Source organism: Hyperolius riggenbachi, chromosome 6 (assembly GCF_040937935.1).
Source record: "Hyperolius riggenbachi isolate aHypRig1 chromosome 6, aHypRig1.pri, whole genome shotgun sequence".
Classification (NCBI taxonomy): domain Eukaryota; kingdom Metazoa; phylum Chordata; class Amphibia; order Anura; family Hyperoliidae; genus Hyperolius; species Hyperolius riggenbachi.
This window is the reverse complement of record NC_090651.1, coordinates 318148315-318175301: the sequence shown is the minus strand read 5'-3', so window position 1 is coordinate 318175301 and position 26987 is coordinate 318148315. Positions and strand designations below refer to the sequence as shown.

The window sequence follows — 26987 nt, the reverse complement described above, 5'->3', positions numbered from 1 at the left end:
CCGGGCCAGTGACTTAGAGTGTTAAAGGCAAAGCATAAACACAGAAGACAAGTAACCATCATTATTTATTATGGAATGGCAGCCTCCGTATTCCTCTCACATCAGGGTCCCTTTAACCATTTCTGCCACCCGGACGTGAAGCTCACGTCCGGGTGGCTGCTCTGCTGCGGTGCCACGCTTCGGCGCGCTCCCACGTGCAATCGCGGGCACGCCCCGTGGTGTCCCCAGTAGCCCTGGGATCAGTGAACGGGAACATGGTTCCCGATTACCGATCCGTGTCCTCAGCAGAAAAACCTAAGCGCTCTTACTAGAGGCTTCAGTCTTTCTAACCGTAAAAATTTCCACATCCCCCTTGTGCTACCGCTTAGCGAGAAGCACAAGGAGGGAAAAAAAAAATTCAAGGTGACCATCTTGTGGCCAAATAGTAAAACTACATCTACATATTTTTTACATTACAATTTACACATATAACATTAAAAACTAACTGTTTATTTTCCACACCAAAATATTAACCAAATACAATTTTTAATGGAAAAAAAAAATTACAATAATAAAAAAAAAAGACAAATCGTTACCTAAGGGTCTGAACTTTTTAAATATGCATTTGAGGGTGTATACTATGAATATTTTTTAAATTATAAGCTTGTAAATAGTGATGGATGCAAAACGGAAAAAATGCACCTTTATTTCCAAATAAAATATTGGCGCCATACATTGTGATAGGGACAAAATGTAAATGGTGTCATAACCGAGACAAACGGGCAAATAAAATACATAGGTTTATTATGGTAGCGTGGATTATTTTAAAGCTATAATGGCCGAAAATTGAGAAATAATGATTTTTTTCCATTTTTTTTCTTATTAATCCTGTTAAAATGCATTTATAAAAACATAATTCTTAGCAAAATGTACCACCCAAAGAAAGCCTAATTAGTGGCGGAAAAAAACAAGATATAGATCAATAAATTGTGATAAGTAGTGATAAAGTTATTAGCGAATGAATGGGAGGTAAAAATTGCTCTGATGCATAAGGTGAAAAAATCCCCGTGGGCTGAAATGGTTAAAGAAACACTAAAGCTAAAAAAAAAAAAAATTATGATATAATGAATTGGTTGTGTAGTAGGGATAATTACTAGAACATTAGAAGCAAAGAAAATATTCTCATTTTTATTTTTAGTTATAAATTTTTTTTTTATAACATTGCATCATTCTCTAATATTTGCAGTTTACACACTACTCAGCATTCTAAATGATTTTACAGAGCAGGCCAGTGAACGTTTGACCTGTCCTCTGCAGAAGGAAAAAAAACAATACAATGACTGACAGTTGAGATAACAAGCTTCAGAAGACAGAGCTCTCTGCGACTTTGAAAGTCATGGAGCTCAATGGCTCTTTTGCATAGATAACAACTGGAGTTTCTTAACTCTTCCTGTACTGGGAACAATATTAGACTTATGTCTCTGCTCCTAATGTTCTATTTCTTAGCTGTACTACACATACCAATCATTATATTATTAAAAAAAAAAAAAAATTCGCTTGAGTGCTTCAGAAGGCATGCTCGGCTTTTTTCAAGCTTTTGGCAAAATGTAAAGTGTGCACAGGTGCCCTCTGATGTCCCTGGCGACCTTTGCAAGTGTCCATCAGGATGGAGCCCTTATGCTCAGTTCCTATTGTTCCAGAAAGAAAGTTCCAGCTGTAAAGTCAAACATTATGTCTGTATTGCTCCGAAACTACGGGCCGAAACGACCTGTACAGGTTGTTTGAGCCATAAAATACTGAAAATATGTACAGTACAAAGCTTTTGACAAAAAATGAAGAAAGGTATTGTGTCCACTGTGCAGCAATCCAACTTCTCCAGCATTATGGAGAAAAACATTTTTTTGGGGTGAATTTCTTACTCAGTCAAGACCACCCTTTCGGGGTCTTCAAATGACAAAATAATTATTTTTGTGCCTCTACCCTGATGCTGCAGAAAAGTTTTCTATCTCCCTGGACTACGGCCGTTTTATTTTCCAGCGAGAATATACATTTTGGCTTTTTTTGTTTGCATTTATTTGGGCTCTGTCCTTGTGATGGAAGGTCATATTTACACTTTGTGCACCTTGCCCAAGTATGTTGTGACTTGTCTTTTATGCGCAGCAGTGCCCCTCCCATTCCAAGCTAAATGTGCAGCCTTCCTCTTCCATGTGTATCATTCATGTACAGCAGCCCCTCTCTTTCATAAACAGCCCCCTTGGGCATCAGTTTCCCTTTTTCATATGTTCCTCCGCATTTTCAGCCTCCTCTTTCATATGTAGCAACCCATCTTTCATGCTCAGGTGCCCCATTGGGCTGCAACCACCCAAGGCCTGGGTCTTTGTGGCCTCTACAGAAATCTGGCCCTGCTCCTTGTGATAATTGAATGTAGTTATACACTGCTCTGAAATTTTCACAGGATTAAACATTTTGCAAAAATATGTTGCATTTTTGCAAATATGTGACAATTTCACTAAAATACATTCAAAGCTTACCTGAAGTGACACGACAAGATAAATATGTACACATATTGGGCTTGATTCACTAAGACAAATGCAATGCCTTATCAAAGTTAACACGCCTTATCCGAGTAGCATAGCAAGCACTACGAACCCGCAGGTGCTCAGGGCAGGACGAGTGGAGCTCTCGTCATTGCGAATTAGCAGGCATAAGTTCGTAGCGCTCACTATGCTACTCTGATAAGACGTGTTAACTTTGATAAGGCATGCTATTTGTCTTAGTGAATCAAGCCCATAGTATGAGCTCTACTGAGAAATTATGTGATGACCCTTTCTGTTTTTTAGTACATAAAGAGTTAAAAACCCTGAGTTGTTATCTATGCAAAAGAGCTAGTTGAACAGCTTGTCCAATTCAGTCAGGTTTCCTGAAAAGTAAATAGAAGATAAACCTGTGGTCAGACAGCTTGAGATAAGATTTCAGTACTGTAAAGTTCAAAGGGTCATTACTTCTGCTTCTTTTTTTCAGCTTAAGAGTGTGGATTCAATTTGACATTGTGAAAATTATATTGACTAGACAAATGGGCTACAGAATTTCTAAAAAAAAAAAAAAAAAAAAAAAAAAAACAGGTAGGGAGGTGTCCCAGGTATGCAGTGGAAGTACCTACGAAGAACTGCCCAAGGCAGTCCAACCACTGAAACAGCAACATGACCATGGACAGGAACGGAACAAGGTTCTCCAGCACCAGAGTTAGAGATTCTAAAGTGCAGTATTAGGTAGACTCACCCCCCTTCCAGTATAGGTAGCCAGATGTGCCCCCAGTATTAGGTAGACTCACCCCCCTTCCAGTATAGGAAGCCAGATGTACCCCCAGTATAAGGTAGACTCACCCCCTTCCAGTATAGGCAGCCAGATGTGCCCCCAGTATTAGGTAGACTCACCCCCCTTCCTGTACAGGCAGCCAGATGTGCCCCCAGTATTAGGTAGACTCACCCCCCTTCCTGCATAGATAGCCAGATGTGCCCCCAGTATTAGGTAGACTCACCCCCCTTCCTACATAGATAGCCAGATGTGCCCCCAGTATTAGGTAGACTCACCCTCCTTCCTGTACAGGCAGCCAGATGTGCCCCCAGTATTAGGTAGACTCACCCTCCTTCCTGCATAGATAGCCAGATGTGCCCCCAGTATTAGGTAGACTCACCCCCCTTCCTGCATAGATAGCCAGATGTGCTCCCAGTATTAGGTAGACTCACCCCCCTTCCTGTATAGGTAGCCAGATGTGCCCCCAGTATTAGGTAGACTCACCTCCTTCCTGCATAGATAGCCAGATGTGCCCCCAGTATTAGGTAGGTTCAGAACTGAGCAGAACTGAATGGAGCAACAACTGGAAGATTCAGAGGCTTTCTTCTAAGCAGTTATCATTTTTCTTGCAGGTTCACTTTAAAGAGGAACTTTAACGAAGGATTGAACTTCCTTTCAGTCAGTAGCTGTTGCCCCCTTTCCCAGGAGAATTCTTTACCTTTTCTCAAATAGTTCATCAGGGGTGTCTGTATTGCTGATATTGTGTTGAAGCCCCTCCCACAGTGTGATGTTATGACCATGGTCCTGACAGTTTGCTGTCTGTGAACCTTGTTGCGGGAAATAAAAAAAAAATTCCAACTGCTAAGCAATCAGTATCTCCCTTTATGCATAGAACTCCTGGTAAATGAACATTCCTTTTAGATCACCTGGCACAACTAAAAGATCACCACCAGTGATACATTTCAGAATGTAAATCAGGGAGAGGAAATATTTTACAGTGGGCAAACACTGACTAAATAATCTATAAATGAATATTGTTAACAAGCAATTTAATTAATTATGCTATTTGTAGGTCACCTCTTTAAAGCCGTATTAAAGCTTGGGTTTTTTCAAAAGCATACTATGTGGAATAAACTGTATCCTAATTTGCATAGCGCAAAGTGTTAATCATTGCACATAAAAAAATAAACATGGCACATAAAAAATAAACATGGCAAACACGTTTTTTTTACCTGACTAGCTTGGTTTGCAATGCTGGACTAAACAGCAGCCTCTATTTCAGCCAAACTCCTTTCCCGAGCCAATTCAATCAATCCCCAACAACATATTCAGGGAAGATCTGGCAGAGGACACCGGCCAGTATTTCACGCTCAACATCCCAGCACACTTCTGATCCCACCTACCTCCTCTCCAAGCTCCACACGATACAGCAGAGGGAGGGGTTGGGTGGGGTCAAACAATGCCTCTTTGTAGAAAGAGAAGCTCCCACTCTGCTGGCAGCTCTATAATTTTATGCACAGATTCCTAGGACATGTGACTGACTTCTCCAAAGAAAATTTCTCTGGGATGGATGCATCAAATCTCAATACTGTGTGAGTAATTCATATAATTCCCTAGTCACCACCTTTACTAGCGATGGGGGCACATCTGTCTGCCTATACTGAGGTGAGCATAATTTGGGGAGGACACACTTTGGAATCTCTACCTCTGGTGCTGGAGAACCTTGTTCCGGGAATGTCCATGGTCATATTGCTGTTTCAGTGGTGGTTGGACAGCTCCTTGGTCCATTCTTGGTAGGTACTTTCACTGCATTCCTTGGACACCTCAGAACCTGGTATTTTAAAAATTCTGTAACCCAATGTCTAGTTACTACAATTTGATCCTTGTCAAATTGTTCAGATCCTTATGCTTGACATTTTGAATAAACTAGGGGGTGAACTAAAGCTCTAAAAACAATGTGCTGTGAATGTCTTGTGTCAGATACCACAGGACACCTTCAGAGGTCTTGTGGAGTCCATGCCTGAACAGGTCAGAGCTGTTTTGGTGGCACAAGGTGGAGATCACGTAATATTAGGCAAGTTCTTAGAGCTCTGGTGGAGCAGAGCAGATCAGTTGTATCTTCAGGATCTTAGCTTTATTTCCTAAGCATAGTAGTCTAAAATTGTACTTGAATTTTATTTTTTATTTTTTTTTCACATGCCGTTGCCCTATTGTAGCATGGCATACATTAGTGGAAAAACGAAATAAACCAGACCACACCGCCAGATTCTACAGGCTATATTCATTCTGGACTGTAGCTGGCATGCAATTGCAATTAACTTTTTCGCCTGAGTTTTCTCCTAATTGACATTTTATAATTAACTTATAAATAAAATCATTCAATAAAATCCCCTATGGAGAGATGGACTAGCCCAAAACCTGTCAGATTTCTGCTACCTGCTGTAAGTGGCAGCAACATAGGAGAAAAGTAATGCATAGCTCATTTTACTCTAGAAGAAATGTACTTATTTGCATATGTTTACATGTATACAGTTAGCCACCTCTCCTGTAATTGTATGTAACGTATATTCCCCTGATATACTCACAATCTCCCAAATAACATCTCGCATGCACAACTTGCAAATAGAATATGGGTTAGATTCTCAAGCATGCTTGCATTGGATTGTGACAACTTTTAAAATATATTAGGATAGTAAAATACACTCTACCAAATAACTGTACTCAGTACTAATATATAGGTCCTGTTATTTGTTACAGCTATTTCTAAGGCCCGGTTCACATTAGCGTTCCCTGTCCGTATTCGCCGGGCCGGATCCGGACCGTATACTGTACAAACGGAACGTACGTTCCGCATAGCAATGCAAAGGCTATGCGGACGTTCACACGTGTCCGTTCCGTACAGTACGGAGCTGGACCAGATCCGGACACTTTTCCAACATGCGCTATTTTTTGGGTCAGGATCTCCGGTCCACGCACCCGGACCGGAGCCGGACCTGAGCCTGACAGCACCATCCGAAACACAGAAACCAATGGGAAACGGAAGGCACAGAACACACTGCCTACAAAAACCTGACGTTCTACCCCACTTCCTATGCGTATCCAAGCGGCCATTTCGGATGGGGACACATGGGCCAAGCATGTCTGGAGTGGAGCAGCAGTGTCAGACGTGCTGGAGCTGTTTGGCAGAATGTCGGAGGTGGAGGTGAGGCCTACAGCGGAGGAACCTGATTCTACAGGTGCACCAGGTGCACCTTCTGCTGATCCCAACATTTTTTTATTTAAATTTCACTATTTTTTTCCCCACGGATCCGGATGGCAGCCTGATGCAAACAGACCGGATCTGGATAGGATCCAGATCTGAACCGTACGGTTCCGATCCGGATCAGGTCCTGATCCGATCAGGATCCGGTCCGTTTGCATGGCAAAACGCAAGTGTGAACGGGGCCTTACAGGCACTCAGCCATGAGTGATCCCTTCTCCCATGACAGAAAGAGGCCAGGCCAGAGACAGAGAAACCTCTGCCCCCCGTCCCTGACAACTGCTTCCCCCTCCTTCCTAGCGTTCCAGAACACAGACAGGCTGCAAAAACATCCTCCTCCACACACTCATGGAACAGAAGCAGCCAGGAAGAAGTGCTGTTCCCAGTATGTCATATGTTCCTCTTAGGGGTTCTCTCTCCTCCACGTCAGACAGCAATTTGGCCCATTCACTAGCCAAGGGCATTGTTCTCCCCAATCACCCCGCCCACTGTATGACATCACTCGCCTGCCACTCTGTTGCCTCTCGTCACCCCTGCATAAAAACAGAATACTTTGCTAGCCTATAGGCTAGCGTCACTGCAGGCAAGCGACACATCTGTTAAGCCTTGGTTCTGCAATGTCACCTGAGGACTTGAGTCCTAATCCTTGCCAGGCAACATCACTTGTATGTGTGTACATGGATATAAAAGTGATAAAGTTGGTCAATGTTAATTGGGTGTGTGTCTGCACCCATAGCCTGAGGTTAATACCTTCAGCTGGACTGCTTTAACCACTTCACCACTGAGGGGTTTTACCCCGTGAGCACCAGAGCAATTTTCATCTTTCAGCGCTCCCTACATTCATTCGTCTATAACTTTATCATTACTTATCGCAATGAAAAAAATCATTTTTCAGTTTTCGGCCATTATAGTTTTTAAATAATGCATGCTACTGTAATTAAAACCCATGAAATGTATTTGCTCATTTGTCCTGGTTATAAAACCATTTAAAGTATGTCCCTATCACAATGTTTGGCGCCAATATTTTATTTGGAAATAAATGTGCCTGTTTTTCAGTTTTGCGTCCATCCCTTACAAGCCCATAGTTTATAAAGTAGCAGTGTTATACCCTCTTGACATAAATATTTAAAAAGTTAAGTCCCTAAAGTAACTATTTATGTATTTTTTTTATTGTAAACATTTTTTATTTTTTTTTATTACAAAAAAAAAAAAATGGGGAGTGTGGGAGGTAATGAGTTAATTTTTAGTGTAAAACTATTGTATTTGTGTATGAAAAATGCTTTAGGGTGTAGTTTTACTATTTGGCCACAGTAACTTTTTGTTTATGCGACCTGCAAGCGTACAAGAAGTACACTTGCAGGAAGTGTTAGGAGGCTGGGAAACAGTTTTTTTCTCACAATGATCGCTGCTTCGCATAGAAGCAGCTGATCATTGCGGGGGCTTAGATCAACGAACGGGAATGGTTTTTCCCGTTCATTGATCTCCGGGTGAGCGGGCGGCGGCGTGTTTACGAGCGGCCAGCGGCGTGTTTACGAGCGGGAGCGCGCGCACGAGCGAGCGGGAACGCGGGAGGTACGGATATCTCCGTCCCTGGGGGTGAAAGGATAGAAAAAGGGACGGAGATAGCCGTACCGCTGGGGGAAAAGTGGTTAAAGTTAACCTGAATCGAAAATAAACTTATGAGATAATTGTATGATAAATAGAACATTAGCAACACAGAAGAGAGTCATTTTTATTTTCAGTTTTATGGCTTTATTTTTAAGATTGCATCAGACTGTCACAGCTACTGTTTAGAATCCACACTTAGCTTTTAAGCTGAAAAAGATACAGAAGAAATGACACTTTGAACTCTCCTGCAGTAAAACCATATTATCTCCCTTCTCCTTGACAGATAAGGCCTTTTTGCTTCCATTTACTTTTAGGGGAAACAGGACAGAATTGACAAGCTGTTCCACAAACTCTTTGGCATAGATACCAACTCAAGTTTTTTTAACTCTTTCTGTACCGGAAAACAGAAAAGGACTTCACATAATTTCTTAGAAGAGCTAAAAATGTTTATCTTATCATGTCACGTTACTTCAGGTACGCTTTAACCACTAACTGCACCTTGTGCCGTATATATCTATCCCCTGGGAAACTTCATCTGAATTCCAAGGGATGTAGATATTTGTCTATTGCTGCCGCACACTCCCACTCGCGACTGTGTGCGTTCTGAATGAATGGGAATGCAGTTCCGTGTCAGTGATTGCCAGCATCAATGAGGTGCCTGCGGTTATTGTAATTACAGAAGTAACACGTCCGCGCATGACTTCCTGTTAGCATACAGGAAATAATGCGTGAGGACATCTTGTGGTCATATATTAACCACTTTACCCCCACGCGTACGGATTTCTCCGCCCCTTTTTTCCCTCCTAAAAAACCAGGGACGGAGAAATCCGTACCTTCCGCGCTACCGCCGCTGTCCGCGCTCCCGCCACTCGTGCGCGCGCACCCGCCGCTCGTGCACGCCGCCGCCCGCTCGCCCGGAGATCAATGAACGGGAAAATCCATTCCCGTTCGTTGATCTAAGCCCCCGCAATGATCTGCTGCTTCTTTCAGAAACAGCGAGATCATTGTGAGTCTCCCAGCCTCCTACTGCTTCCTGTAAGCGTCCTTCCGGACGCTTACAGGTCGCATGTAAACAAACACTCTGTGGCCATCTTGTGGCCAAATAGTAAACTACACCCTAAAAGCATTTTACATATACAAACATTACATTTACACAATAAATTAACTCATTACCTCCCACACTCCCCAATTTTTATTTTTATTTTTGTAATTAAAAAAAAAAAAAAAAAAACACAATAAAAAAAAAAACCCATAAATAGTTACCTTAGGGACTGAACTTTTTAAATATTTATGTCAAGAGGGTATAACACTGTTACTTTATAAACTGCGGGCTTGTAATTAGGGATGGATGCAAAACTGAAAAAAATGCACCTTTATTTCCAAATAAAATATTGTCGCCAAACATTGTGATAGGGACATAATTTAAATGGTTTTATAACCGGGACAAATGGGTTAATACATTTCATGGGTTTTAATTACAGTAGCATGCTTTATTTAAAAACTATAATGGCCGAAAACTGAAAAATAATAATTTTTTCCCACATTTTTTCCTATTTCCCCATTAAAACACATTTAGAATAAAATAATTCTTGGCATAATGTCCCACCTAAAGAAAGCCTAATTGGTGGTGAAAAAAACAAGATATAGTTCATTTCATTGGGATAAGTAATAATAAAGTTATAGACGAATGAATGGAAGGAGCGCTGAAAGGTGAAAATTGCTCTGGTGGTCAGGGGGTAAAACCCCTCAGTGGTGAAGTGGTTAAAATTACACCTACATACATTTTTATTTTTGTAACAAAAGACTGACACATACATTTAAAATTAACCCCTTACCTCCCACACTCTCCCATAGTTACCCAAATAAAAACTTTTGCATAAAAAAATAAATTCACAATATAACAATACATAAATAGTTACCTTAGGGACTGATTTTTTTTTAATATTAATGTTATTTTTTAAATGATGGGCCTGTAATTAGTGGTGGACGCTAAAAAAATGCACCAATATTTCCAAATAAAGTATTGGCGCCATACATTGTACTAGGTAATTTTTTTTAAACGTTGCAATAACCGGGACAAATGGGCAAATAAAATGTGTGACTTTTATCCACAGTGCCAAGATTTTTTTTCTTATTATTCCCATTGAAATGCATTTAGAATAAAATAATTTTTAGCATAATGTACCACCCAAAGAAAGCCTAATTGGTTGTGGAGGGAAAAAAAATAATTATGTGGATTATTTTGTTGTGATAAGGTTGAAAATTGCTCTGGTCCAGAAGGGGGAAACCCCTCAGTGGTCAAACGGTTAAATCCAGTGACTAGAGACAAAACCTTCTTGAGAGGAGACTCACTCTGCAGGGAGGAGGGAAGGGGAGCAGAAGGGGCACTTAGGGGCAGCCAAAGAGCACACGCCCACAGGTAAATCTGGCACTGCTAGCAACACAAAATCCAGAAACGTTGGGGCAGGGACAACCAATGACCAAATGGGGGAAAGGGAGAGCAGGGACCTTGTGGAGCATCTCAGAACTAATAAAATGAATTAGCAACAAAGTTCTTAATAAGTAAGAATGGGGAAGGGTACGCCATTCTGTGGAGCACTATGTGGGCAAATAGTCCAACAATTGAAGAATAATGTAACCGATTTACTAACATTTACTGTGCGCTGGCAGCATACATAACGTTTCCAGGTGGGACATAACTTGCTTAAAGGACCACTATCGTGAAACATTTAATTTTTAAGCAATGACCCGCTCTCCCCCTCTATTTAATCCCACGTCTGCGCAGTAAGCCGCTCTCCTGTCTATTCAGTCGCCGCTACTCTTCTTACTTGCAATGACACAGAGGGGGAGAGCGGCTCATCGCGCAGCCGTGTTCACGCTGACTCCTGTGTCCCGCAATGCCTGCAGGACAGAAAGTGCAGGGAGTCCTTGAGCCGGAGTAAAATAGGATACAGCGTGTGAGTTTGGACAGCATGAGTTTGGCAGTTATGCAGAGTAGGGCAAGTGGGGGAAAGGACCAAACCATCTGTCATTATTTTACCTGACAAGGGCTCCCCTATTGGGGATTTATAGTTACAGAAGTCCGTCAGCGTAGATGCAGGGACTGACAGATACAGGAGACAGTGGCATGTGGCTGTTCAAAGGATCATGCTAAAAAAATAAAACAATTACACAGTGAAGCTTTTGTATGAATGATGTAACTACTGTGGGGGTGCTTCAAAATTAAATGATTTGCGATAGTGGTTTTTTAAAGAGAACCCGAGGTGTGTTTAAAGAATGTTATCTGCATACAGAGGCTGGATCTGCCTATACAGCCCAGCCTCTGTTGCTATCCCAAACCCCACTAAGGTCCCCCTGCACTCTGCAATCCCTCATAAATCACAGCCATGCTGTGAGGCTGTGTTTACATCTGTAGTGTCAGTCTCAGCTGCTCCCCCGCCTCCTGCATAGCTCCGGTCCCTGCCCCCGTCCCTTCCCTCCAATCAGCAGGAAGGGAAGGGATGCCGGCGGGGACTGGAGTTCTGCAGGAGGCGGGGAGAGCAGCAGACTGACACTATAGAGATAAACACAGCCAGCTCTGACAAGCTGTTTGTCAGCAGCGTGGCTGTGATTTATGAGGGATTGCAGAGTGCAGGGGGACCTTAGGGGGGTTTGTGATAGCAACAGAGGCTGGGCTGTATAGGCAGATCCAGCCTCTGTATGCAGATAATATTCTTCAAACCCACCTCGGGTTCTCTTTAACGTAAATAGGGTTATCTCGCAAAGCATAGAATGCATACATTGCTCCTATTACTGTACATCCTTTATGGTCAACCAACAACGCACACAACAGGAGCAATATACAGTTTGTGTTCTATGCATAGCACTTTTACCCTATTTAATTTGAGTAATGCTCATTACACAATGTATGTACCACTTCTCTTGTCAGTGCACAGTCAAGGTTAGTGAATTAGTGACAACGGGGTGATTTCCTTAATAGCGGTAATATTACTGTGCTGACATATTTCCCTAAATTCCGCCTGCAAGTACCAAGAGTTACGCGATTAGAGTGACACACAGTACTCCAGTAGCGCGACAGTTGCTAGGGTAGTGCAGGTTACCAATGGTAACGCTCGTTAGTAATACGCACTATCATAACAGTCGCGCTACTAAAATACCGTAGGTCACACTAATCACGTAACTTGTGGTACTTGCAGAAGGAAATTAGGGTAATATTACCACGTGCAGAGCCAGGACAAGGTCCTCCAGCACCCAAGGCTGAGACACCAAAGTGCGCCCCTCCAGCTCTTCCACCCCAGGCGTCACACACTGATTGCTATTAGACTAAGAGGTGCCCCAGGGACCCCAACACCTTAATCTCTAGTTATGTGGCGTGCAGTCACTGCCATGTATCCCCTTTTCTTATTTCTCTCTGCTTCAAACACAACAGCAGACTGGCCGAAGTTACAGGACCCGGTACCGGCGATAGAGAAGGCTGAGGATGGCGGCGTGGGAGCGATCCATGCGCATGGGGCTGGAGGAAGTACCGGTATGTATAAAACGTATTTTATAGCGTCTCTGGTTTTCTTTAATGCCAATTAATATATACAGATTTTAAAACCACAAAGTCTGCCTCCCAGATTTTGTTTTTAAGAGAAGCCCTTGCATAGTTCAGTAAAACAGCAAAACTGCATGGGACTGTCACTTTAGGTAATACTGCGTGTTTTCCACTTAATAAATAAACTCTAAATTAAATAAAGGACACTGGACACTTCAAGCTGGCATTTAAGGCCGTGGCCATCTTTATTCATATTTACTCAAACTTTAATAAATAAGTAATTGGGTCTAATAAAAAACAACTTTATTAAAACATACAAGTATAACTTAGTATAAATCAGGTGCATATCCGACTACCACAGCCCGGATATGTTTAGTCATAAAAACAAATCAAGACCCCAATTACAACTGACCATGCCTCCAGGCATGCCATAAATTAATAAAGCTTGACCACGACGTCTTTTGAACAAAAAGGGGGCTGGGAGCTCACCTATAGCCACGGAGGTTACAGGCAGCTAGATAGTAGTGTTGTCCGGATCATGAACGATTCGGATCTTTGATCCAAATCTATTTTATGAGTCGATCATCCGAATCATCAAAATGAACGATTCGGATCGCAAAAGGGGCGGGGCCAGGAGCGACACGCCCCCTCTCAGCGGGCAGCGGGGTCCTGGAAGCAGGGATCGCTCTGTTGGATGGGAGCCAGCCTTGCACAGCCACAGGTAGATGAGAGAGAGGGGACATGGGTGCCACTGCCAGATATGTGTAGAGCACACATACTGGCTATAACGTGCTGCTCTTTATAGGCTGTCTGTTCCGTAGTTGTGCACAGTGAACACATTGGAAGCTTTTGGCTCAGCACAGCTCAGTAACTGTTTGCAGACAGTGTGATTGAAAGGCAATATAATCCTCCTGCACTCGGCACTAAACAGCTGCACTTATCTTCTGGGAATGCTTTCTTTCACTGTGCGACCTTTTCTTTCAAAGTGTACAGATGAACATATAGGTGACATATATGTAAAGCATATGACTTCAGCATGTGGGTATTACGTGCAAACATTTCTGCTCTCTGCTCGTCCCTCCTCCCTTCTCTGTCCACTGCCTGCCCTCTGTCCATCTTCTCCCCTTCTCTGTGTGTCCACCCCCCTCCCCTTCTCCTGTCCACAGACCTGTCCTGCTGTTCATTTCACCCCCGAATGCTTCCGGTAGTAAAATGATCCGAGATTCGGATCAAAGATCCGGATCTCTTCAATGATCCGATTCGAATCATCCGGATCATTGAAAAGATCCGAACTTCCCATCTCTACTAGATAGCTGGACGGACCCTACTTATATAGGCCTAACTCTCCCCTGATTGGTCAAGGCAGACCTGACTGACCCTAGCAACACCTGAGGAGAGATGACCTAACCCCTCACCTAGCCAATCACAGATTCTGACCTCACCACTAAACTTTTTTTTCTATCCTGCACCAAAATTTGACCAATCAGGGGAGAGCATACCTCACAGAGGGAAAATTCAACACATTATCTATGAAATAGATACTGCAATAGAAATGCCCTGTGACTAATTGTTCCATACAGGATTACCACAGACCCATGCAGGGCCTGACTTAATGTCAGGCCCTGTTTTATTCTGCACATATTACAAGAGTACGGTTCCAAAGTAAGTCTGGTGCTAAACTATACTGCTTACAGTTCAAGCCTTTCACTAACTGCAAATTTTAGGCACATTATGAAACAGAATTAAAAAACTTTACATCAGATGAGAATACGGCAACATTTTACTTCCAAAACTACAGCAACTGCTATGCACAAACAAAATACATTTTATTAAAATTGATATTTTTCATTGCAATCTAGAGCCTGCTTAAAAAATTTACTGTAATCTCAAATTGCACTTCTTTGCAAACAAACCGTATGGAATATGGACTGCCTAAAACAAGTTGAAAAGTGAATTTCTATGCAAAGCAGGACACCTTGTTACCCATTTTAATCTCTATAACAGGGGGTTGGGCTACCATGGCACCTCTGCAGCAGCAGCACTTGAGTACCAGGAAAAAAAAAACCATAGCTGAAAAATCAATATTCAGTATACTGTATATGAATGCAGGGTTTTTTTTTTCTGTTTACTTTTACTTTTTTTACTTTTGCTTATACAAACTGAAAAGCAGGATGACTACTGTATACTGGTACTTTAAAGAGACTCTGTAACATGAAAAAGATCCCCTGGGGGGTACTCACCTCGGGTGGGGGAAGCCTCCGGATCCTAATGAGGCTTCCCACGCCGTCCTCTGTCCCACGGGGGTCTCGCTGCAGCCCTCTGAACAGCCGGCGACTGTGCCGACTGTAAAATCAATATTTACCTTTGCTGGCTCCAGCGGGGGCGCTGTGGCTGCTTTCCTCTCCGAACTACACGGAAATACCCGATCTCAGTCGGGTCCGCTCTACTGCGCAGGCGCCGGAAACTTGCGCCTGCGCAGTAGAGCAGACCCGACGGTGATCGGGTATTTCCGTGTAGTTCGGAGCCGACAGCCGTCAGAGCGCCTGCGCAGGAGCCAGGAAGGTAAATATTACGTCACGGCTGCACGGAGGGCTGCAGCGAGACCCCCGTGGGACAGAGGACGGCGTGGGAAGCCTCATTAGGATCCGGAGGCTTCCCCCACCCGAGGTGAGTACCCCCCAGGGGATTTTTTGAGGTTACAGATCCTCTTTAAAGGACAACTGTAGTGAGAGGTATGTGGAGGCTACCATATTTATTTCCTTTTAAACAATACCAGTTGCCTGGCAGCCCTGCTGATCTATTTGGCTGCAATAGTGTCTGAATCACACCAGACAAGCATGCAGATAATCTAGTCAGGTCTGACAATAATGTCAGAAACACCTGATCTGCATATGCTTGTGCAGGATTGATGACAAAGTGTTCGAGGCAAAGGATCAACAGGATAGCCAGGCAACTGGTATTGCTTAAAAGGTAATAAATATGGCAGCCTCCACATACCTCTTGCTATAGTTGTCCTTTAAGGCATACAAATAAAATGTGACATGACATGATCTTAATCCTGTAACAATAGACATGCTTACCGCAGGTTCTGTTCACTGTGATTTCTTTTCCATTGCTTAATAATGCTGTCTGGTTGTTTGCTTGTGTGGGAGTGCCCATCTTGCTGGTGATGTCAGCACTATACTCAGAACAGGGAGCATTCACAGCATTTTTATACTGATTGTGCTGTATGTCACCTTAGCCTGTCAGAAAGAAAGAGCAGATAATCACTACTTTGCTTGCATACTAAAGGCTTACACGAAAATTCCACTTATTGTAAAAGTTGTCATAACGCGGTTTGACGTACATTGAGCACAAATGTTACTGTACAGAGCAGGAGTCCTTGTTAGTTACTCTTGCTCAATAAAAATGAATTCCATTGAAATCCTTTCTACTGAAAACAGGAATGGCTATGAATTAATGTAATTAGTTCTTAGTAATGTATTGTGTCAATAATGGATAATTTTTGCTTTCGTGTAATGTGCCATTTTTACGATTTCTCATGTAATCTAAAATGTGTGTGATTTTCGCGAGTTACGTGAAATTATATTCACGGAATTCCCTTAACCTCCCTGCCGTTATAAAAATGTGCTGCGCACGGCAGGGAGGGTGTTTTTTTGCATTTTTTTTTTGTTTAGCATGTAGCTAGCCTAGCGCTAGCTACATGCTTCCCCCCTTCCTGCGGCGTCCCCCCGAATGCGCCGATCGCCACCGGCGCATATACCCATCCAGAAATCCTGTTCTGAACGGGATTTCCATGAGGGCTTCCCCCGTCGCCAAGGCGACGGGCGCGATGACGTCACCGACGTCATCGACATCGTGACGTCAGAGGGAGTCCCGAACCACCCCTCGACGCTGCCAGGCACTGATTGGCCAGGCAGTGCACGGGTCTCGGGGGGGGGCACCCTCTGATGCGGCGGGTTGCGGCGAATCGGCGCGGAGCGGCACCGATCGTAAGTTGCACGCAGCTAGCAAAGTGCTAGCTGCGTGTAACAAAAAAAATTATTCAAATCGGCCCAGCAGGGCCTGAGGAATCCTCCGCGGCAGGTTACCCCGAGCTGAGCTCGGGATAACCGGCAAGGAGGTTAAAAGGGACACTGTAGGGGGGTCAGGGGAAAATGAGTTGAAGTTACCCAGGGCTTCTAATGGTCCCCCACAGACATCCTGTGCCCACGCAGCCACTCCCCAATGCTCCAGCCCCGCCTCTAGTTCACTTCTGGAAATTCAGACTTTAAAGTCTGAAAACCACTGCGCCTGCGTTGCAGTGTCCTCGCTCTCGCTGATGGCACCAGGAGCATACTGCGCAGGCCCAGTATGGTCTGTGCCTGCGCCGTGCGCTCCTGGTGACATCAGGGGAAGCGAGGACACGGTAACGCAGGCGCAGTGGTTTTCAGACTTTAAAGTCTGAAATTCCAGAAGTGAAGCGGAGGCGGGGCCGGAGCATCGGTGAGTGGCTGCGCAGGCACAGGATGTCTGTGGGGGACCATTAGAAGCCCCAGGTAAGTTCAACTCATTTTTCCCCGACCCCCCTACAGTATCCCTTTAACCACTTGCCGACCAGGGGATATTACAGTGATCGGTGCTGCGTGGGCTCTACAGCCCACAGCACCGATCAGGAGTGCAGCAGGGCGATCAGACTACCCCCCTTTTTTCCCCACTAGGGGGATGTCCTGCTGGGGGGGTCTGATCGCCGCCGGCTGCATTTGCTTAGCGGGAGGGCTCTTCAAAGCCCCCCTCCGCAGCGTTCTCCGCCGTCTCGCCGCTCCCTCCCTCTCCCTCCCCCTGTGAGCTGCGGATTTCCGTCCTGCGCATTAAAGGATAGGCTTCAGCCTATCATATGCCGGCGATCCCCGGCCAATCAGAGGCCGGGGATCGCCGATCTGCCTTACGGCGCTGTAAACAGCGGGGATTTCTTCCCCGCCTGTTTACATTTTGCCGGCGAGCCGCGATCGGCGGCTCTCCGGCTGTTCACGGAGACACCCTCCGTAAACTGACATGGTCCATGGTAACCCGCAGACGACCAGTTTACGCCAATCGGCGTTAGCTGGTCGTCAAGAGGTTAAATATTTTAGAAATGTTTTCTCATAGATGAGTAGAAGTGTGTAAGTGTGAAATTTGATGTGCATTCATGTGAAAATGTATTTTCAACAAATGCATTAAACTCAATGGACGTAGGGAAACATATTTTTGCATAGCTGAGTATATATACAGTGGCTGGAGAGTGCTCTGCCTCTGACACGGGAGACCTAGGTTCAAAACTTCCTGTTCAGTAAGCCAGCACCTATTCAATAGGAGACCTTGGGAAAGACTACTACTACTGCCTATAGAGCGCGTCCTAGCGGCTGCAGCTCTGGCGCTTTGAGTCCGCCAGGAGAAAAGCGCAATATAAATGTTAGTTGTCTTGTCTATACGTACGGATATATAGGCATGCATGCTGAAATGTATTTGCAACCGATGGTCAACAAATGCATTGATATCAATAGACATGAGAAAAAAAAAAAACACTTTCACACAGAAGAATATTTCCCAAAATTACAATGTAAAATTATGCATTCTAATTATAATTATGTACAACATTAATTTTGCATTTTAATTTGCAAATGTGGCTGCGTAATTAATACTAGGCGAATATTCAAGCTCATCACTAGCTTTGTACAGTTTTGATTGGCCAGTCACTGGCCCATTTCACCACTTCCAAGTAGTATAAGAGCTTACCGACATAATCTGTTCATAGTTTTCAAAATCTGATGGCCTTCATACTACATAGAGGTGGTAAAATTGGCCAATCAAAATTGGATGTGTGTGTACCGGGCTTTAACCACTTCCTGCATATGGACATTTATAAATGTCCTATCTGTGCACCTTTAGTGCAAATAGAGCGTTTATAAAAGTCCAACTATTCCGCTAAAGCTCACAAGCGCTGCAGAAGTGCGCCTGTGGACATTTGAACTCTTCAGCCCATGGCATGAAGTGGTTAAAGGGAACCTAAACTGAGAGGGATATGGATTTTTCCTTTTAAACAATACCAGTTGCCTGGCAGTCCTGCTGATCTCTTTGGCTGTAGTAGTGGCTGAATCACACACCTGAAGCAAGCATGCAGCTAATCCAGTCTGACTCCAGTCAGAGCACCTGATCTGCATGCTTGTTGAGGGGCTGTGGCTGAAAGTATTAGAGACACAGGATCAGCAGGAGAGTCGGGCAACTGGTATTATTTTAAAAGGAAAAATCCATATCCTTCTCAGTTTAGGTTCCCTTTAAAGTGCTGCTGAAATCTTGATATCTAAACTGCTGAAGGGAATTTAGAACAGCATCACCTACTCCTAGATCTGAGACACATTGGTCCAAACGCAGTTGCATTATAGTTTATTTTCAAACTTGTCAATAAAATGGCTTTTAATTCACCAGCAAGCAAGAACATACGCAAAATAATATTAATAGTACTTTTTCACCTACTTTTCAGAACTTTTTAAATTGCAGAGTGCTGAAACGTTACTATTTTAAATAGTAGCTGAAACATGATCTCCGAGGAGAAAACTCAGGAGAAAAAGTTAATTGCATATGGGCCAAGGGGCCATATGTCATCCACTTTCTCAGATAAGTTTTCTCCTCTGAGATAATTTTTCATCTTCAGTTTAAAATCACTTTTCAGCACTCTGAAAATGTGAGAGTACCAAAAGTTATGGAAAAAAGTACTGTCAAAATTGTTCTGAGTATTTTCTTGCTTGATGGTGGCATAATATGTAATTAACTTTTTCTCCTGAGTTTTCTCCTGGGAGATCATTTTTCATCTTCTCTTAAAAATATTTTTTCTGCAGTTTGCAATAAAAACAAACAAAAAAAAAATCAAAAAACAAAAAAATGTAGGTGAAAAAGTATTATGGAAATTATTTTGGGTATTTTCTCGCTTGCTGGTGGTTTAACCTCCTTGGCGGTAACCCCGTGTGTGACACGGGGTAAGCCGCCGGAGGGTGCCGCTCAGGCCCTGCTGGGCCGATTTACATTTTTTTTTTTCAAACACGCAGCTAGCACTTTGCTAGCTGCGTGTTTGGTCTGATCGCCGCCGCCCGCTGCCGATGCGCCGCTACCCGCCGCGGATACAGCCCCCCCCCCCAGCATACCCCTTGCGCAGCCTGGCCAATCGCCGCCAGGCTACGCTATGGGGTGGATCAGGACTCCCTGTGACGTCACGACGTCGATGACGTCACGCCGTTCGTCGCCATGGCGACGGGGAAGCCCTCAAGGAAATACCGTTCAGAACGGGATTTCCTTATGGGCAAGCGGCGCCGGCAGCGATCGGAGGGGACGGGCGGACGCCGCGGGGAGGGGGGGGGGGGGGGGGAAGCATGTAGCTAGCGCTAGGCTAGCTACACGCTAAAGAAAAAAAAAAGTGAAAAAAAACCCTCCCACGGCTGCGCAGCCGCGGGAATTATACCGCTAGGGGGGTTAAAGGGCATTTAATTGACAAGTTTTTCAGGAGAAAAAAAAGTTAATTGCAAGTGGGCCAATGGCCTGTATTAAATTCACTTTCTCTCCTGAGCTTTCTCCTAGGGCCCGTTTCCACTATCCCAGGAAACGCATGCAGATTCGCACAGCCAATACAAGTGGATGGGCCTGTTTCCACTTGTCAGTTTTCCTGAGCGGTTTCTGTGCAGGATTATTCTGCATGGCAGAGCCCTCAGAATTCGCCTGCGTGTGGAATGCATGCGAATCGCCGCTAATGTATATAACAGGGAAATCGCCTGCGGCTTTAGTATGCGAATTTTCATGCGAATTCGCATGGAAATCAATGGTAATGCACACCGGCACTGCCATGATTAAATTCGCATACAACATCATTCATGCGAATTTTCATGCAAATTCGCATGAAAATTCGTATACACTTCGCATACAATTCGGTGCGATTCGCACCGCACAAGTGGAAACGGGACCCTAAGGGATAATTTGTCATCTTCTCTTGAGGCTGCATTTCCACTTGTGCGGTGCGAATTGCCGCGGTAAAAATTCGCATGCGGATGACGATGCATGCGAATTTAACCATGGCAGTGCTGGTGTGCTTTTCCATTGTTTCTATGCGAATTCGCATGTGAATTCACATGAAAATTCGCATACCCAAACCTCATGCGAATTTGCTATTAAATACATTGTATGCGATTCGCATAGCGGTATGCGAATTCTGATGGCTCTGCCATGCAAATTTTTTCTGCACAGAAAAACGCAAAGGAATCCTGACAAGTGGAAACAGTCCCATTCACTTGTATTGCTATGCGAATTTGCATGCGAAAAACGCAAGCGAATTCGCGATAGTGGAAATGGGCCCTGAAAATAACTTTTCCGCACTGTGTAATTGAAAAAGTGCCAAAAAGTAGGTGAAGAAGTACTATCAAAATTATTTTGAATACTTTTTTGGTTGCTTGTTTTTATTGACAAGGTGTTAAAATATCACCTGGGAGAAAACTCAGGAGAAAAAGTTGATTTTTAGGGTTCCCAGCGTCCGCCTCCTGGGTACAACCATCTCTGATGACCTGTCCTGGAGGGAAAACACTACCGCAACCCAGAGGAAGGCACAGCAGAGACTCTTTTTCCTTCGCTAACTAAAGAAGTTCGGTATGGCCCACGAACTTCTGAGGTCTTTCTACTCTGCTACAATCGAGTCAGTCCTCTGCTCATCCATCCTGGTCTGTTTCGCTAGCTGCACCGCCAGCGACAAATACAAACTCCAGAGGGTCATCAGCTCAGCGGAGAGGATTATTGGTAAACCTCTTCCCCTTCTGGATCTCATCTACACCACCAGACTGCGAAATAGAGCAATGAAAATTGTGAGTGATCCCTCTCACCCTGGCCACAGTTTCTTCAGTCGACTCAAACTGGGCCGGAGGTTCCGATCCATCCCTGCTAAGACTACTAGGCGTATGAACACTTTTTTCCCCACGGCTGTTAGACTCTTGAACTCTGCCCATTCCACTGACCCCCCTGCAGCCGCCGACCGGACTACTACTAATATCTGACTTCGGCTGCGGCCGCTCTCGTTTACTACCTTGCTTAGGCCGGACTGGAATTATCTTCTGCTACACGCTGCTCTGTTTACTGCCTTGCTTAGGTTGGACTTGAATTATCTTCTGCTACACGCTGCTGTTCCGGTTAGACGTGCAACTGCCCTACCGCAAATGTGTATTACTCCTGTTTTGCTGCCGTACTGCTCTTGTCCTGCTGTATTATTCTGTCTGTTTGTACTACTCTTTCTGTGCCAATCAATGTGCCAAATCCAATTCTGGGCATGGTCCAACCGTGCTTGGCGAAATAAACGGATTCTGATCCTGATCTTCTGATTTAGGAGAAAGGGCTGGTGCACACCAGAGCGGTTCTGGAGCATTTTTTAAACCGCTTGCAGGGGGAAAACCGTTGGGCTAATGAAAGTGAATGGGATGGTGCACACCAGAGCAGTTCGTTTTTTCCACAAATGCAAACTCAGAGGCTGCAGCATTTTTCAGATTTCTGAGGCGTTTCTGCCTCAATGTTAAAGTATAGGAAAGTGGAAAACCGCTCTGAAAAACACTAGATCACAGCGGTTTTCCAGGTGTTTGTTACAGAAGCTGTTCAGTAACAGCTTTACTGTAACAATATATGAAATCTGCTACACAAAACGCTCCAAAAAACACTAGGCATGTTTAGAAAACATTTTATTATATGGGCACCAGCTAGCCATTGTTTTTATAGGTTTAGAAAACATGCCTAGAATCGCTCTGAAATCTGCTTCAAAAACCTCTAGCGTTTTGCAGATCTGCTAGAGGTTTTTGGTGTGCACTGGGCCAAAACTTATATCATATGGCCAATATATCTGGTGGAAAGCTCTCCCCTGCTGTGTCATGTCACACTTTGTAAGTGATTAAAGTCAGGAAAAAAAACGATTGTACCAAAAACAAACATGGACTCTGGCTTTGTTCACATTATAAATCGCAAGCACTGAGCGCTTTTTAAATCGATTTTACTGGCGTTTGAGCGATTTATGATTTTTCTAAGCGATTCTGTAAGCGCTTTTGTTTGGCAATTAGCACTTTTTTTCTGCAGACAATCAGGAAGTGAACTCTGACCTGGAACTGAATATCTTTAATATACTTTGTACTGAAAAGTGCTCACATCGCGTATCCAATCGCTTTTCCTATATCTTCCATTGAAGCGTAAACTCTCTGGAAATGGTGCAGGACCCGCGTTTGCGATTGGAAAGAAAGCTAAAAACTTACATTGGCTTTCATTGCACTGGCACTTTTAAAGCGCTTTTAGAAAAAAAACTCTAGAGCTGAAAATAATCTCAAAGCGCTCTTTGGGCTTGATTCACTAAACCAGTGATGGCTAACCTTGGCACTCCAGCTGTGGTGGAACTACAAGTCCCATGAGGCACTGCAATACTCTGACAGCTCCAAGCATAACTCGGGGAGGCAGAGACATGATGGGATTTGTAGTTTTGTCACAGCTGGAGTGCCAAGGTTAGCCATCACTGCACTAAACTGTGTTAACTCCTATCACGGTCGGCTAGTGTTGTTGTGCGCAATCGTGAATTTTCAGAATTCGCGATTGTGCGCAAAAATTCATGATTGCGTGCAGTGATATGGGTTATCACGGTTTAGTGAATCAAGCCCATAGTGTGAACAAGCCCTCTATGCATTGCCATTGTTCCTATTTGATCTCTCTGGATAGTTGGGGTTCACAATTTAGACAGCAGTTCTCACATTGCCCTCAATTAACTAAGCTCATCTCCTGTCTTTAATAACATTTCTAGAGTTATCACCATGGTGACGGGGCATGTAGTATTCAGGAAACATTTTACCTCAGGCAAACCTAAAGTTAACCCTTCAGTCCTTAAAATAACTCCAGAATTCTAAAGTTAAAGACAGGCTGTTAATTAACTGTGTGTGAAAATAACTACAAAAGAGCTAAGCAGAATGAAACCCAGCATTTCTACTTTGCTCTAATAGATTATTTACAGCATATTATATACAACCAGCATTTTTTTTTTTACTAGAACTGCATTCAAAGGGTTAACACAGGCTTTAGAAGCTTCCCGTCCTGCAGAGCTGGCCACTTCCGAACTTTACATAATGTTATCTTGTGTTTAATTGTATCAAGTGTGAAATGTAATCAAAGCCTTCTCTCACACTGCTGGGTCCACTGAACAAAGTCAGACAAGCATAAATGCTTTCTGATTAAGTTAGAGGATGAATAAAGCAGTTATAACTAAAATGCAAAGTCAGCTCTCAGAGTAAAATAAGTGTACTTTAGGAACATATCATTTCTAAATGAATAATAATACTTATGCACAAAAGCAAATATGCTAGCCGTATGGCATATAAAAAAGTAGGAAAACATGTTTTTATTGAATATTATGTCAGGGTTTTACACCGCTTTAAGGGATGAATAGATAAGACAACTCTCTCACTGTGTCATGGCAAGTTTTGCCTCATCTCCAGCATGATCTTGATGAATTAAGGCCATTCTCAAAAGCTGAAGCATCATCTTTATTTTCTGTTTTCTTACCTAAACACCTCCAAATAGAATGTATTATCTCTCCTTGTAAGGGTGCATAACTGAACTTCAACAATGAATGTACAGTAAGGATCAAATGCTGAAAGTTTCGCTCTCCTCTCTTTGAAGCCTTACAATTTTCTTGACGACATTAAAATTCAAAGCCAGCCTTTCTTATATTTTTTGATCTGGAGAAACCCTTCTGAAAATGTTCAGATGTCAGGGAATCTCTGCAAAAGCATTCTATTTTTCACTAAATGGCATCACTTTTTGATTTTAATTTTGCTTTTAAATCTTTTCATTAATCATAAACCACAAGTGTAGTCAGGGCCGTTTTTAGGCACAGGCAGTTCAGGCAAAGACCCAGAGAGCCCTCGATTGTACACAGATTTGATGACATTTTCTTTCATGCAGTCTGCAATGTACTAGTCAGTATATTACAGCTTTTTCTGGGTCAGAGCAGAATCATCCACAAGGCAAATTTAGGCAGTTGCCTAGGGTCTGGAGAGAATCTAGGGGCCTGATAGATGCTTGACGCCGCCAAATCAGCAGTGGGCAAAAACTGCCATTTTGCCTAGCACCCTTTTCATCTTAATCCTTTTCTGTGGGTCACTATGATTTATTGGTGCCTTCCAGTGATCACTGTAGTATAATCACTGGTGATTATACCCCACTCATCCTCTGCCCTCTATATAGGGCACAGGTGTCAAACTCCAAGCCTGGAGGGACAGATCCATGCCAGTGTTTAGGATGGACTGAGAAAGAGAGGAATGTGTTCTACCTGATGGACCACACCTTTCCTGATTCAGACCCATCAATTCATTTGAGCTGTGACAAAAATGTGTGAGGACCTCGACAGTCGGCAATAGAAGGACCGGTTTGACATCCCTGCTATTGGGGAAAGTGTGGTGTGTGAGGAAGGGAATTGTGTGTCATGGGTTGTTCTGCCTGGGTCACCAAATAGGTCAGAGAAATCACTAAGTGCAGTAGTCCTCATCCCCTCCTGTAACAAGTGTGACTACCATTATACCATGTGAAATGCGGTGGCCATCTGCCCTCACCATCTAAATGTAGAAGCCTTCAACTACCCTCCCACCACATAACTTTTGGCAACCTTCTCATATTCTCTCCAAGGGTAGCCCCGGAAATTGTTCTGTTCTTATGGCATGCAGTATTGCTGCCTAAAGGCTCATACACACATCAGACTATAGTCTTTGGAAACTGAAAGATCACAGACCAATCTTACCCCCCTCCATGTAGTATGAGAGCCATACTCTACACAGTCTTTTCTATGGAGCTGAACTCCCCATCAGAAAAAAAATCTTTGCAAGATGCTGCACACACAGATGCTGTACAGACACAAAAGATCAGTATCTGCAAAAGATCTGTTCCTGCCAAAAATCCATTCCTGCAAATTGCAATTATAGTCTATGAGATCTGCAGATCATCATACACACATGATTTAACTGACATTCATCTGCAGATCAAGTAATCATCCGCAGATCTGAAAATCCATCCTGGTGGATCTGATCTGCAGATGAATGTCAGTTAAATCATGTGTGTATGATGATCTGCAGATCTCATAGACTATAATTGCAATTTGCAGGAATGGATTTTTGGCAGAAACAGATCTTTTGCAGATACTGATCTTTTGTGTCTGTACAGCATCTGTGTGTGCAGCATCTTGCAAAGATGTTTTTCTGATGGGGAGTTCAGCTCCATAGAAAAAAAGACTGTGTAGAGTATGGCTCTCATACTACATGAAGGGTGGTAAGATTGGTCTGTGATCTTTCAGTTTCCAAAGACTATAGTCTGATGTGTGTATGCACCTTTAGAGCCTGAGCACATTGTTGCACTGCTGAGCAGACTTCAGCAATGCTCCTCATTATTCGATACACAGGGGCATCAGACAATGCGCAGACTGCACTGTCGGATGGGCACACTTATGCACTGTGCAGTAAGACAAGACAGATAACATTTATATTGCACTTTTCTCCTGGCTGACTCAAAGTGCTTGAGCTGCAGCCACTAGGACGCGCTCTATAGGCAGTAGCAGTGTTAGGGTGTCTTTCCCAAGGTGTCCTGAATAATTGTGGGCTTACTGAACAGGAAGAGCCGAAATTCATACCCAAGTCTCCTGTGTGAGAGGCAGAGCCCTTTATTAGTACACTATCCAGCCACCCACCAAAAAAGGTCAGGGGAGAGCGCAAAGCAATCCTCCACTACCACAAATTATACAGTTGAGTTTCTTGTATTTGGGGAAATCGCAGGGGTCAACCCACCCAGAGTGCAATGGATAGGCCTCATCCTGGGAGACCCACCTTCGTGATCATGGACATGGTATCTCCCCTAGTGTGGTCCCCTTTTGTTGCTGGACATAGTTGTTTTAAACCTATACTTGTCTATGAAAAAAAAAGGGAGGACAAATTATAGCACAGGAGTTTGCAGGTTAAGTGACAATACCAGGATGTGTTAAATAAATTGCTTCCCTGTCAATTAAAGCCTTTGAATACAGCCTTTCAGGTTTTTTTTTTTCTTATTGCCACGTCAGCACAGTGCTTTCCAAAGTGCAGACATCAGTCATTTTCTATTGCAACACACGCTGCTCTACAAAAGTCTATGGGAACTTCTGCAGATGACAAGCCACTATAGACACTTGCTAATCTACCATCTGCAGACTCTAGTTGAACATCATGGTGCACAGTGCACCTTGTTGATTGGCAGTCCAGGTCATGGGATAACAGGGGGCAAGTA

At 43.6% G+C, this 26987-nt stretch overlaps 1 protein-coding gene and 1 non-coding gene across 4 annotated transcripts in view; both read right to left on the bottom strand.

Moving 5' to 3' along the window:
* The window catches only part of LOC137521709 (galactoside alpha-(1,2)-fucosyltransferase 2-like), a 169231-nt gene that overhangs the window by 9493 nt on the left and 132751 nt on the right, over positions 1-26987 (bottom strand). For all 3 annotated transcript variants that reach the window (XM_068241351.1, XM_068241349.1, XM_068241350.1), the window contains one exon: positions 15758-15919. In XM_068241351.1, coding sequence (XP_068097452.1) covers positions 15758-15836 — 79 coding nt within the window. In that variant the 5' untranslated portion in view covers positions 15837-15919. The remainder of the gene's footprint in view (positions 1-15757; positions 15920-26987) is intronic.
* Positions 26429-26589, bottom strand: LOC137523195 (U1 spliceosomal RNA). Its single transcript, XR_011022557.1, has one exon. It is a non-coding gene; the product is annotated as a U1 spliceosomal RNA (small nuclear RNA).